Consider the following 13,268-nt stretch of genomic DNA (forward strand, 5'->3'; position numbering starts at 1 on the left):
TCTACTGTGTCAGCATATATATATATATATATATATATATATATATATATATATATATATATATATATATATATACACACACACACACATATATATGTGTGTGTTTTTTCATTACTTTGAGCGGACTGCATCCTAACGGAGGATGTGAACTGCCTCTCGCCGAGTGTCTCCTCGTGCTCGTTAATTATGTGAGCTCTTGTAATTAATTGATCACTCCCCCTGTCGCCTGAGCGATAAGAAGCCGCACCAATTCTAACGCCTGGGAAGCCGTGATTCAGCGGAGGGGGGTTAGCTGGGGGGGGGGGGGGGGGGGGGGGGTCATGCCGAGGCGCACGACTCCCATTATCAGCATCCTCATCAGTCGGCCCTGACAGAGCCTTCACACACTGCAGTTCAAGTTCGTCCAGTGACAAAGACCCCAAGGTGTTTATAAATAAATTGGGTTCGTTTCATTTAAGGAGCTATTTCGTTGTAAGTAAAGAAAATTCTTTGAGCTTCAGGATTGTTTTCTCCTTCTGTTTGACGTTCGTTTTCATTATTATTTCAGACACAGTGATCCAACCCAAAGCAATGAATGTGTCATAAATATGTTGCTTTGTAAATGAGCGTTTAAGTGCAATAGATTTACAAAATTGATTACCTCTCAGAATGAGCGTCATTTTTTACAGAATAATGTGGAGAAAACGAATGGCACAGGCTGTGAGACAATAAACATAATCAATTGTGAACAAAGGCGCGTTATTAGGCTCTTTTAAGGCTTTTAATCACGGCGGTGCCAGCTTTGTGAATTCTTTTTTTCGTCAGTTTTATCAAAGGACACATCAGTGCTTGTTTATTATGAAACAACACCGCAGAAAATGTGGGAATGATGCTGAACGATTTCCGTAAAAGTCTCTAGATGCAGGTCCCTCGCAGTCCAGCCAAAAATGACACTACTGAATGGAGCGTAGTTAAAGAGCTGACTCCACGCAACCAAAATCCCACGAATCCAACTTTGCAAGAAAAAATAAAACATGTACACAAAAAAAGCATTCGCCCTGTTTGATGTCACCTTGTACAGCACACTGTAGGAATAGAATGCCAGAGACGACAGGGAAGCGGTAGAAATGTGACCGTCAAATCATCATTAAGACAGGGAGCCAGGCCCAGAGTCCGCTGCTCCCCTCACAGATGACTCCTCTTTCTCGGGGGGGGGGGGGGGGGGGGGGTAATTGTAAGCAGACCTGCTCTGTGGAGTATGTAAAGAGGCTTCAGTCAGCCTTTTTAAAGCTTAAATTCATTTTTGCATTGTCCCAGTAAACTCACGGAAGATGGATGATGCCCCTGCTGAGGTATCACACAGCTCAAAGTAGGACAATAAGGAGGGATACCTGGCAAGCGCACACAATCTGTAACAAAGAGCAGCCTCCTTTGGATGAGGCAGAGATGCATGTGAGTGATGATTTGAAGAATTAGTGAAATTAGTAAAATTGCGGATTTGAAGAGAAAGACTTAAGGTTGCACCTGACGCTGTCTTTAACTGTTAAACAATCTTCAGACATCAAGGTTGCATGTATAGTGGCTTCAGAAAAATATCCAGCCTCTCTGATTGCTGAACTGACTTTAAATGGTTTAGACAAGAGTTTGGCCAGCTGATATCCTCTACTTAATGATCCCCAATGGAAATCTTTTCTTTATAAAAATATGCTCTGCCTTTGGTGCTCCACTTTGTGCTTCTTGATTAACATTGACTGAATTTGATTTGAGACCCTCTGTGACACATAAAAGTCTGGATGTATTTTAAAGGCAGCAAACATTCACACTGCTTGTGCACACTGAGTCATGATGTCTATGGAACACCGTAGAACTACAAGATGACTGTGATGGTTTCCACAAGCACAGTGATTACCCAAGATTACCCCAGGAAAAAAAGATTCTAATTATATTATAAGATAAATCTTAAAAACTCTTTTGGGTAGAACTCAAGCAACTTTGAGTCACTCATTTTTTCTTTACATCTTGATTTCTGGGCTTCAGACTTGTAATTCGTTTTATTGACTTATTGACAAAGATAACTTAAGGCATGAACCAATGCTGTGTTCGCAAATAACAGACAACTTAGTAAAGAACAAATTTTAAATGGTATGTTCAGGCCAAAGCGGCCAAAACTTCATCAGAAATGGTCTCAGTGGAAGGATGGCCATCAAGAAGCCATCATTAAGAAAGGGAGGGGAAAAGGCTGAAGTATACCAAATTACACCAAAACTGGAATGGAAATCTGTGGCAACAGGTCTGATGCAGTGATGAACTCAAAAAGTGTCTATAGCTATCTGTAAAACATGGTTCCTGGTGGTAATATGATGCTACGGGCTTGATTCTTGGCAGCAGGGACAGTGACACTCATCCTAACCGAGAGAAGAGTAAATTCAGGCATAAACCTAACCCAGATAAACCTGCGCTAAATGTCCACAGAACCTGTGGCTGGTGTGATGGCTCCTGTTTCAGTATGACAGACTTGAAGCTATAACTGTGAGGGGAAAAAAAAAAAAAAAAAAAAAAAAAAAAAGATGGACATTAAAGGTGGAAAATGAACATTTTTTACTCTAATGGGAAAATATCAATTTTATCAAGGTAAAATTAAATAAATAAAACAATTAAGTGCACAAAGAGCAAAGAAGCCTTGATCCTTTGTTAACCATTTGCAGTTACTATTTCAACAGCATGCATTTGGCAGTATGTGTAAAAATAAACACAGTCACGCTGAATGTGCATTTTTGTGTAGTTACACTGAATGTGCACAAAAAGACACTGACAAGGAGGAAATCTCATATTACAGTATGTTTTATTTCAAAAGCCAAGAACAATACCAACATTTAAAACACTTAAGGTATTAATTCTTTCGAACTACTCGTGGCAAGGACCATGTGATGGTTGTCCTTATTGGAGGCTATAAGTCTGCTTCCTGTCTCGGAGTTCAAAGGTAACCCACAGTGAGCGTGGATCCTTCTTGTTTTTGCGCACAGTGATCTTTCCCTGAAGCTCTTCCCCTAAAGAAAATATCAAAGACAGCGAAATATGAGTACAGTACACCTTTTTATACTGAAGTCACATTACATTTAACTGGAGGGTCTCTCCCTCTTTCTCTTTGAAGGGATGCGTCATCATTAACTCATCTGTGAGCTGAAATCTACCCCTGAGGGATAACTTTCCACAAGAAGTAGAACTTTGCTCAAAATATAAAGGCTGTTAATAAGACACATTACAGTAAATCATCAGTTTTGAAGTAATATGAATTAAAAGAAATCAAATATAAACAGTTACAGCCAAAAACCACGTAAAAATCTGCAAATGAAACTCAGAGTTTAAAGAAAGACAAGATTTTTACCATCAGTTTGTCTTAATATATTCTAGTCAGGTAGGATTACTAACAAAGGCAGGAAGTCCCAAAGCACTGAACCAAAACTGAGAGGAAAAAAAAGAGCATTTTTTGTAAAAGAGGGACAGTGTTTCAGTATTTTCTACATTCTATAGTGTTAGCAAACAACAAAGAAACACCAAAACACCAAAATGCTATAAAGTATACATGCAGCTACATATGTCATATTTGCTCAAGTGCACTACTGATGTGTGTGGATTTTGTTTTTATTCACCTTATAGAAATTTCAGGGAAATAAAACTGGACATATCATGCACTGATAAAAAATAAATAAATGAATGAATAAATCAAAAGACAGAAAACAATTAGACTGAAATCAATCCGTGTGTCCATAGTAAACCAGAAATGAGTAACTGCTCATAAAAACAAGTCTTCCTGATGCCTTGCAGCACTACAGTGCTGCTGAGCTCAGGCCTTTGCAGTATGAGTTGAACGCACTGTCGCTTACAGAAATGATGATGTGTGTAAAGGCAATGTGGTTTAATGTATGTTAATAAGCAAGATTGTCTGTGAGCGTGCGTGTATGAATGCAGATGTGTCGCGATCCCCAGATGGCAGCAAGGAGGCAGCGCGTCTACAGTGCGATGCACGAGTGATCGGTGAGGCTGTGAGAAGGCGCTGCTGATTATGACGCATAATCACTCTGATTAACTTCACGTTTGACTGCTGGAGGTAAATGAATGTTTACCCAAATGGCAAACAAGCATCCTCTCACGCTCTCCATCCCCGGCCTGCCTCCTCTCCGCATGCTGCGCGCTCCACATAGCTGGAGGTTAGAGGAGGACGACGAGAGAAAATGCTGACAGTGGAGCTTTCTCCAGCAAACTGTCCGCCATCGCTGCTGTCATGTCTTACTCGTTTCCATGCCAACGGTGCTGTCACAGAATCTGCTGCTGGTGCTGTGCTCTGGGGCTGTCACTTCACTACAAGGAGGGCAAACAGCCGTGGCGTTTCTCTGTGGGGGCTTTTACAAAAACAAAAACCACTGTGTGACAAATTGTAATGGAACATAAGAATATTCCATATTTGGGTGTGGAAAGTGGGGGCCACTGCTATGTTGGGAGAGAACAGTGGTGAAAACTTTCTAGTTTATTACAACCTTATTACTGAATCACTTTCAGAAAGAGTATTTAAAAACAAGTAACCAAACCAAAAGTACACATGACAAGAAATCTTAGAGGAGAATATTGTTTGGTGCTGTCTTACTAAAATAAGCAAAGCAGTCACTTGAAGGGAGTGATGCTGTTCCAAGACCTGCATATATCATTCAGCATTAACACACCAGCACTCACAGATGGTAAAGTTACCCATGCCATGTGCAATAGTGCACACTGATCCTACTGGAAATGCTCTCTTTTTAACTGTGCGTTGATAGCATATGTTTATATATTAAAATTGCCCATAGGTGTGAGTGTCTCTCTGTGTTAGCCCTGCGCCAGGTTGGTGGCCTCTCCAGGGTTTACCCCGCATCTCACCCTATGGTAGCTGAGCTAGGCACCAATTGTTTTATTAAAGCTGCTCCTTTAAGGACCCAAAAATCATCAACAAATAACCAAATTAATTTTCAGATGTTCCAACAGGTATTTTTCAGCAGCTTGTCCAGTCTTTTGTTGTCCTTGATCTGTTTCTAATTTGTGAATGGCAGAAAAAAAAAGGGTTTACACAGCATCGCAACCTTTTTAGGAAATAAAGTTGTACTAGTTAGTTAATCATTTATTATTAATCTCTGGCTCTCTTCCATAGCACATCTTCCTTCCCTCACTCCCAACCGGTCGCAGCAGATGGCCGCTCCTCCCTGAGCCTGGATCTGCTGGAGATTTCTTCCTGTTAAAAGGGAGTTTTTCCTTCTCACCGTTGCCTGTAGCACTTACTCATAGCGGGTCACATATGATTGCTCGGGTTTTCTCTGTCTTCTTTGTATTATTGTAGGTTCTTTACCTTACAATATCAAGCGCCTTGAGGCAACCGTTATTTAGATTTGGTGGTATAAAAATAAAATAAAATTGAATTACTACACTGGTTAATAACTTTTGTAATGTTCTTTTTTCATGCCAATCATCCAGTTTGTTTTTTTATAACTAATAAAACTTTACCAAAAGATTTCTACAAAAGACAATACACAGAAATGTTGCAAACCTGAAAACAAGATACATCCCATAGTAATAAACTGAAAGACACCATTCTGCCCCCGACTCCACCCCCAACTTAATAAACTTGGTCATCGGTCAACAATATAGAAGCAAAACTACCCAACCGTGAAGGAAAAGGTCACTGACACACATGCCTAGTTTGTCTTTTCCTGTGTCTCTACAAAGGCTGAAGTCTGGTCTCTGTGCATTTGACTTATAAAATGAGACAATTTCCACAATCTAAAGCTGATAAAGAAAACCATTAGAAATCAGTCAATGATAGCTATGAAACAAACTCTCTTTCCTTATCCTTGTTTTTTAGGAACTGAATATACCTAAGCCATAAGTTTCTAGAGGACTGGGTTTTGCCTTACTGGTAGTCTTGTGATGGAGTGTGGTGGTTTTGGGAGGCTGCAGTCAAACTTCACTTGATAAGAGGTTGATAAAGGCCAAAGAAATAATTGCTTGACCTTTGGTAACCTTTTGTTAAAACAGCACTGAAAGGAAAATAAAAATGTCTTGTGACCAAAGACTTATGCTCTCTAAGCTGTCCGTCTAATGTCAGCTGTGTATTGCAGCATACAAACAACCCATGACAGAGTGTCTTTTCAGTCATGGTGTATGCAAGCAGCTCTGCTGTAATCAGTCAGTGCAAACTCCCAGTGGAAGAGGGCCTCGTGCTTTCAGTAAACTGGCCGTTCAGAACCTTGGAGAAAGAGTTAACCATGTGTGGAAATGAGTCGGGGAACGGTGTCGGGCTTTCACTGCGATGTCATACATCACCGTGCCAGTATCATTAAGCACCACCAGGCCCACAGAAAGCGCCCATGTCAGCCCAGTGCAGCGTTTCTCCATGAAATTACACCAGAGTTATATGTGATTCATTTAAACTGTTGTCATTCACATTTCACTTAGCACTCCTGTAGTCTCCTGTAGAACTAGTACCACCATCTCCCTCTAAAAATCTTTTTCTAAAAGTGTAAAGAAAGGGAATACAAGGAGAGGAGGGAAAGTCGCAGAGAGTATAAAGGGGGACGCGCGCACAGTTAATTTAGCAACACAACAGAGCTAAAAATAGTTCATTTCAAGCACATGTTCACTCTTAAAGCTTCTGGGGATCCTTCTGTCATCCTGATGTATATTTTTATACAAAAGGGCAAGCCACAGCAGCTGACTTCACCTGACACTGATGTGATGCTCATAGCTACATTTCACTCACAATTCTCTGGCATACTCCCTTATGCTCCAATCTGCTTTCATCTAATCCTTTTCTGCTTCTCAGGTCTCGTTCAGCGCACAGCGAAGAGGCAGAGGTGCAGAGATGATGGATTGTATATCCCGAGCACCGGTCTGCACTCACAACTGATCCATGTGTTGAATTACAACCCTGAAGAACTTTAAGCTTAGCTCGGCCACTGCTGCTCGACAGCTCAAGGACCCTCAGAGTTCAAACAGGATAGAGGGGGAGGGTTGAGGAGGTAAAGAGGTGTTTAAACTGTGCCTGGAGAGGTGAGGCAGGGAGGGAGGGGTGAGGATATTTGGAAGAGCTACGGTTCCACTCAGGACACACGAGGTGAGTCATGAAAATGGGGGCAGGAATAAAGACTACCTGACTGACCAATGAAAGCCTGGATGATGATGCACGCCCATGTTTTAGCTGCTCTGACTAGCTCTGAGCACGTAACCAGGGCACTGCTTCAGCTCAAGGTACTTTCTTGGACCGAAACAAAAAAAAAGGCAAAGAAGAAAATGTGACCTTTCTCCAGTGAACATTAAGCAGGTAAAACTGTGAAAAACAGACCCTCCTCTTCAATACTAGAGCTACACAAACACACCAGAGCATGACAAATGATTTTCTGTTTAATTTATTACGCTGCCAGTCGGGAGGATTTGCAGCGATGTTTTGTTCCAGGCTGCTGCGTGCCTACTCTCTCTTGAGCAAGGGCCTCCCACAGAAGTGCGGCCTTAGAGTTAATTACTGCTGCACCTCGTACAAACACATCAAATAAGATTTGGTCCCGCCACGATAAATCACCACAGCCTGAGCCAATATGAAACACAACCACTGGCTGTTTATGCTCAGCCCTTACTTCGGCCAATCAGAGCTAAAAGTGCTTCTCAGTCATAACCCGAGAGGAGAGGCCATTGTGTGTGTGTGTGTGTGTGTGTGTGTGTGTGTGTGTGTGTGTGTGTATAACAGAGACTTTTATCATCTTCAAGGTGACTTTAGAAAGTTTTCTCTTACAGCTAAGGAGAAGTTTAGTACAGAACTATGCAAAAACAATTGTGCATTTCAGTGTGTAAAGAAGAATGTGTGTATATGGGTGTTGTAAAAGTACACCATGGGAGCCTAGCAGGCAGCCGGTGAATGCTGTTAAAAACTCCATTTCTGGTTTACAGCCCCTGGAGGAGGCTGGAGACCGTTAGGGTGCTGGGGTAGAGGAAGCACATCAATAACCTGCTTCTCCCTTCATTTTATTCTTCCATTTAACTTTTTCTGCTTGCACTGCTCGGTTCAAGCTTGAGACGCATGCACAAACTGATGGATCTTTATGGACTTAATCTGTCCAATTTGAGGCAGAATCTTCTAGGCTGAAAAAGCTCAGGCTACAAACACATCTGTGTCTGTGTGTTTAATGGTGCAACATGACATTATGCCTTCTAGATAATGCAGGACTAGGTAAAATAGGCACTGATCAAAGAAGACCAGAGTGAGACAGAACATGTGTAGAGGTGGGAGGAATGAACAAGTTTAAGTCTACAAACTGAGGTCTAGTGGCCTCTAGAGGTAGTCATATCCATTACACTCCAAAAATAACCAGAGCTCAGAAGTTTCTACAGGAAAGGTAACATCCTATGAAGGATTACCAGAGCCAGAAGCTGATGGCAGCACATGCAAAAGAGGAGTATACCTAGACACACCACCAGCCAGCTGCCTTCCAGACTTATATTCAAATCTGCTGTTTCGTTTTAAATTGTAATTTTTTTAACCCAAATTAGCAAAAACTATAACTGTCAGCTTGTAGATGTTACTGTTTGATTTTCTGACATTAATATGCTCAGACTGCCAATGGCCAGTCTGTGAACAGACTGGCCATTGGCACATGAGGTTTTTTACATTTTTGGTGTTCACCGGTTGTGTACAGGATAGTTGTTTATTGGAGGTCCCGAAAACATGATAACACATGATAATAAGCATTAATGTACACCGCATATTTAAAGGAAATCGGCTCTTTAGTTTCCTGAAATCTAGAAATCTACAAAAATGCACACAAATAATAATAATACTACTACTACTACTACTACTAATAATAATGAAGCCCTGTTTTGTCATAAGCCCATAGAACAGTTTTGGTGCTCCTTAAATCTTTGAACTTGAAATAAACAGAATTCTGCCTCAAAAAAAAAACTTGACCTGATTTAAATGATCTCCTGTTCATGATCATATTGCTAGTCTGAGGTCACTCTCTGGTGGACCATTTCTGATGAATTTCACTTTGTGCCCTGAGATTTCACCTGAGATGGACCTTAGACCTAATTTTTGACTATTCTTATTACCAACATGTCTTTTACCAAAAAATAGGCTGATGCATTCATATTATCGCTGTCGCTCTTCATTTTTTGGCATAAGGAGAGGGATGGGACAGTAAAGTCTAGCATTGTGCATGCTCTAAAGGATGGCACTGCTTCAGATGGTAAAAATGATCTGCGGTGTTATATGCCTTGCAGTGCATACTACAGGACAAAATCTCTTCTCTCTAAAAAAAGAGCAGAGCATATCACCACAAACATTTCATACAAACTGTTAAGCACGATAGAGGAGGGGTGATGATTTGGGCTTGTTTTGTAGCCACAGGATCTGGTTAACATGGAGTGATTGCACCTACCATGAACTCCCCCTGATTAAGATATTTTTCAGTCTAATGTCAGGCCATCTGTCTGAGAGCTACAGCCTTGCTGCAACAGGACTATGATCTTTAGCATAGCAACAAATCTCTGGCTGAAGAAGGAAAAAACAAAATCAAGGTGGCCCAGTCAAAATGCTAACTGTAACATAATTGAAATGCTGTAGTAGGTCTGTAAGAGAGCTGTACATAAATTAATGACAACAAACATCAATGAAATGAGAAAACACTGTAAAAAAAAAGTGTGGTCAGCATTGCTCAACAATGTATTAGACTGACAAAATTAAACAGAAAAGTAAAACTTAAAATTATTACTGCTAAAGGTTCCACAGACTACTAAATCGTGGGTTGAACTTTGTGTTTTTCACACTATTCTTTTTCACATGACCATGTCATGCACTATTATGTGAAAAAATCTGGTGCATAATGCTTCTTGGTATCACTGTGCAGCTTCCTAGTTCTGTTCTGTTTTAGCATACTATTCTTCTCTGCTCTCTCTCTGATGCATTTATCTTCCCTAGGATAATGCAAAGCCCGTGATAGCGTCTGTGCAGCATCAGAAGTTTTGACATTCTTATCACCCTGGGTGCTGGCCTCGCAGGCTGAGCACGGCTAGGAGTAGCTGGACATCAAGCGGCTCTGTCCCCACACAGGTCATTTATTACAGCAGACTAAGTCTGATATCTGGCCACTGAGTGGACAGCCAGTCTCAAAGCTCATCCATTCCCACTTCAGCAGACATATCCATGATTCCCATTATGATAACATAGAGAGAAAGAGTTTACAGCAGTAATAAATGTGAAATCATCCAGACATTATGTATTACAGTGGTGTGAAAAAGTGTTTACCCCCCTCCTGATTTCCCTTTATGTTTTTCACATCTAAATGTTTCATATTGTCAAACAAATTTAAATACTAGACAAAGATAACACAAGTAAACACAAAATGTTTTTTCCAAATGAAAGTGTTTATTATTAAAGGGGAAAAAATCCAAACCTACACGGCCCTGTGTGAAAAGGCGATTTCCCCCATAAACCTAATAACTGTTTGGGCCAACCTTCGCAGCAACAACTGCAAACAAGCGTTTGCGATAACTGACAATGAACCTTTTACATGGCTGTGGAGGAATTTTGGCCCACTCATGTTTGCAGAATTGTTGTAATTCAGCCACGGTGGAAGGTTTTCGAGCATGAACCACCTTTCTTAAGGTCGTGCCGCAGCATCTCAATCGGATTTAGATCAGGATTTTGATGGTTTAAGAAAAACAAATGAAGACTTTGGAGTGGCCTAGTCAGAGGTGGACTTGCTGGTGTGTTTTAGATCATTTTCCTGTTGCAGAACTCAAATCCGCTTGAGGTCACAAACAGATGGCCAAATATTTTCCTTAAGGATGTTTTGGTGACAGCAAAATTCACAGTTCCATTTACCACAGCAAGTCTTCAACATCCTGAGGCAGCGAAACAGCCCCAAACCATTATATGACCACCATATTTTCTGTTGGTATGATGTTCCTTTTCTGGAATGCTGTGATACTTTTACGTCAGATGTAATGGGACACACACCTTCCAAAAAATTAAACTTTTGTCTTGTCAGTTGACAGAATATTGGGGAGTCTTGGGGATCATGAACATGTTTTTTGGCAAAACTGAGACAAGCCATTACATTCCTTTTGCTCAGCAGTGGTTTTGTCTTGGTACTCTGCCATGCAGGCCACTTTTGCCCAGTCTCTTTCTTATGGTAGAGACATGAACACTGACCTTAACCTTAAGTGAGGCCTGCAGTTCTCTGGATGTTTTCTGGGATATTTTATGACCCCTTGGGTGAATTGTTGCTGTGCTCTTGGGTGAATTTTGGCTGGCCAGCCACCCCGGTAAAGTTCCATGTTTTTGCCATTTGTGGATAATGGCTCTCAATGTGGTAGGCTGGAGTCCCACGGCTTTAGAAACAGCTTTATAACCTTTTCCAAGCTAAGATATCTCATTTATTTTGTTGTTCATTTTTTCCTGAATTTCCTTGGTATGTTGTCGGGCTTTTGAGGATCTTTTGGTCTACTTCACTTTGTCAGGCAGGTCCTACTTAAGCGATTTCTTGATTAAGAACAGGTGTGGCAGTAATCAGGTGTGGGTGTGGCTAGAGAAATTAAACTCAGCTGTCCCAAGATGTGATATACCACACTTAGTTTATATTATAACACACCTTCATTTAGAAACTGCATTTTGTGTTTACTTGTGTTATCTTTGTCTGGTATTTAGTGTGACAAACATACAAAAAAAAACAAAAAAAAAAAAACAGGAAATTAGGAAGGGGCAAATACTTTTTCACACCACTGTATATAAACTGATATACTGTGACGGGAATACCATTTTTGAATGCAACACTAGCAGCAATAATCGTTTCTTTTACAATAAAGAGAAAAGAACTGGCTGGTTGAGTTTGAGAATCAGCACCATGTCTGAAAAGGAAAACATGCTGGAACCTTCAAATTCTTCAACCATTTCTGAGATGAAAAGACTTTTTAATAAGGTGATCTGACTTTGTTTTTCCTTTTTGTTTTCTAACAGCAAAACCCCTGTGTGTTAAACTGAGGAAGAATGCCTTTACTGCCAGCCACTGGAGAGCCAGCTTTATCTGAGGGATGAAATTTTAGGTTTAGCCAGCCCTCAATTTTTGAAACACCTTTTAAACCTAGTTGAGGCTTAAGATTTAGTTTTAGGGATATAGTTAGAATTAGGTTAAGAGTTGTACGGTTACTTGTGATCGTTAAACTTGGAAATGTTTAAGTGAATATAATAAAATAAATGGTGAAATAAATGTCCTCACAACAACAAACACACTGACACACTTGTGTCACACTTTTGTGCTTATATGAGGGTTTAGTAACTGATGGCATTTTGTAAAGTGTGAGAGCCACACCACAAGGGGCCTTGACATGATAGCATAATGGCTCTGAGTACCCTGCCGTGGGCATCTGCTTGTGATTCTAATGGACACACATGACACCATAAAACAAAATGTCTTCTAATAATGTACTTCTGCGTCAGTGTCCTCACAATGAAGTGAAATCTGTAATATTTAAAAAAATATAGCTATTAGATGAATCACTGTATGATGCTGTTAGTGAACACAAGACACAGGACAAGACGTCCAGTTCAGTTTGGTGGAGATTGGGCTTAAAGAAAGTCATTTCCATAAACAATCATACAAATACGACTCACATCAAGCTCTATCAGTTAACTGTCTTTTAACGTGCTGATACAGCGATTCCGCAGATATTTGACTGGCCAGTTACAAAACGCCTCCCTTGTAACATATCATGATTCAGAGGCCTGCAGCTGGCTATCAGATGAAGTTTTACATGGTGCCTCTGATGGCTGAATGCGATTTGTTTTGATCCCTCGCTGTCACTGTGTTTGACGGATAATGGGTGTCAACCAGCCTCACTACATCTCCACCACAGACAGATTACTGACTGCAACACGCTATGACGCACCCCAAAGGGTCCAGAAGAGTGAAATGATATCATGAGAATTACCACACCTGAATATTAAATGCAAACCTGCCTATAAAATATGTAAATAAGAGTAAAAAAAATTAAACTGAACTGAGTAGACAGTAGCACTAAACGTTGCACAGTGTCGTAGAGTGTTTCTCAGGGAAGTGTTGACTCACCGGCTTGGACAGACACAGGTTTCTCCAACAGGAACACGGTCTGTTTCCAGTGTGTCTTTGTGACCTGAGGACCAGTGGAGAACATCACCTAGTAATGTGGAGAGGGAAAAAACATTAGCAGAGCATCCTAAAGTCAGTACTGAGTTTCTA

The 13,268-nt window shown here is 40.7% G+C and overlaps 1 protein-coding gene across 1 annotated transcript in view; it reads right to left on the minus strand.

Moving 5' to 3' along the window:
* Positions 1-2,802: 2,802 nt before the first annotated feature.
* Positions 2,803-13,268, minus strand: part of prmt3 (protein arginine methyltransferase 3) — a 62,633-nt gene continuing 52,167 nt past the window's right edge. The window contains exons 15-16 of the mRNA XM_085407787.1: positions 13,119-13,206; positions 2,803-3,026 (exon numbers count right to left, since the gene is read on the minus strand). Of these exons, the coding sequence (XP_085263913.1) occupies positions 2,917-3,026; positions 13,119-13,206 (198 nt within the window). The 3' untranslated portion in view covers positions 2,803-2,916. The remainder of the gene's footprint in view (positions 3,027-13,118; positions 13,207-13,268) is intronic.

The sequence above is a fragment of the Rhamphochromis longiceps genome, linkage group LG1, assembly GCF_057381845.1.
Source record: "Rhamphochromis longiceps isolate RC_006_pf linkage group LG1, R_longiceps_female_GT1.1, whole genome shotgun sequence".
NCBI classification, from domain to species: Eukaryota; Metazoa; Chordata; class Actinopteri; order Cichliformes; family Cichlidae; genus Rhamphochromis; species Rhamphochromis longiceps.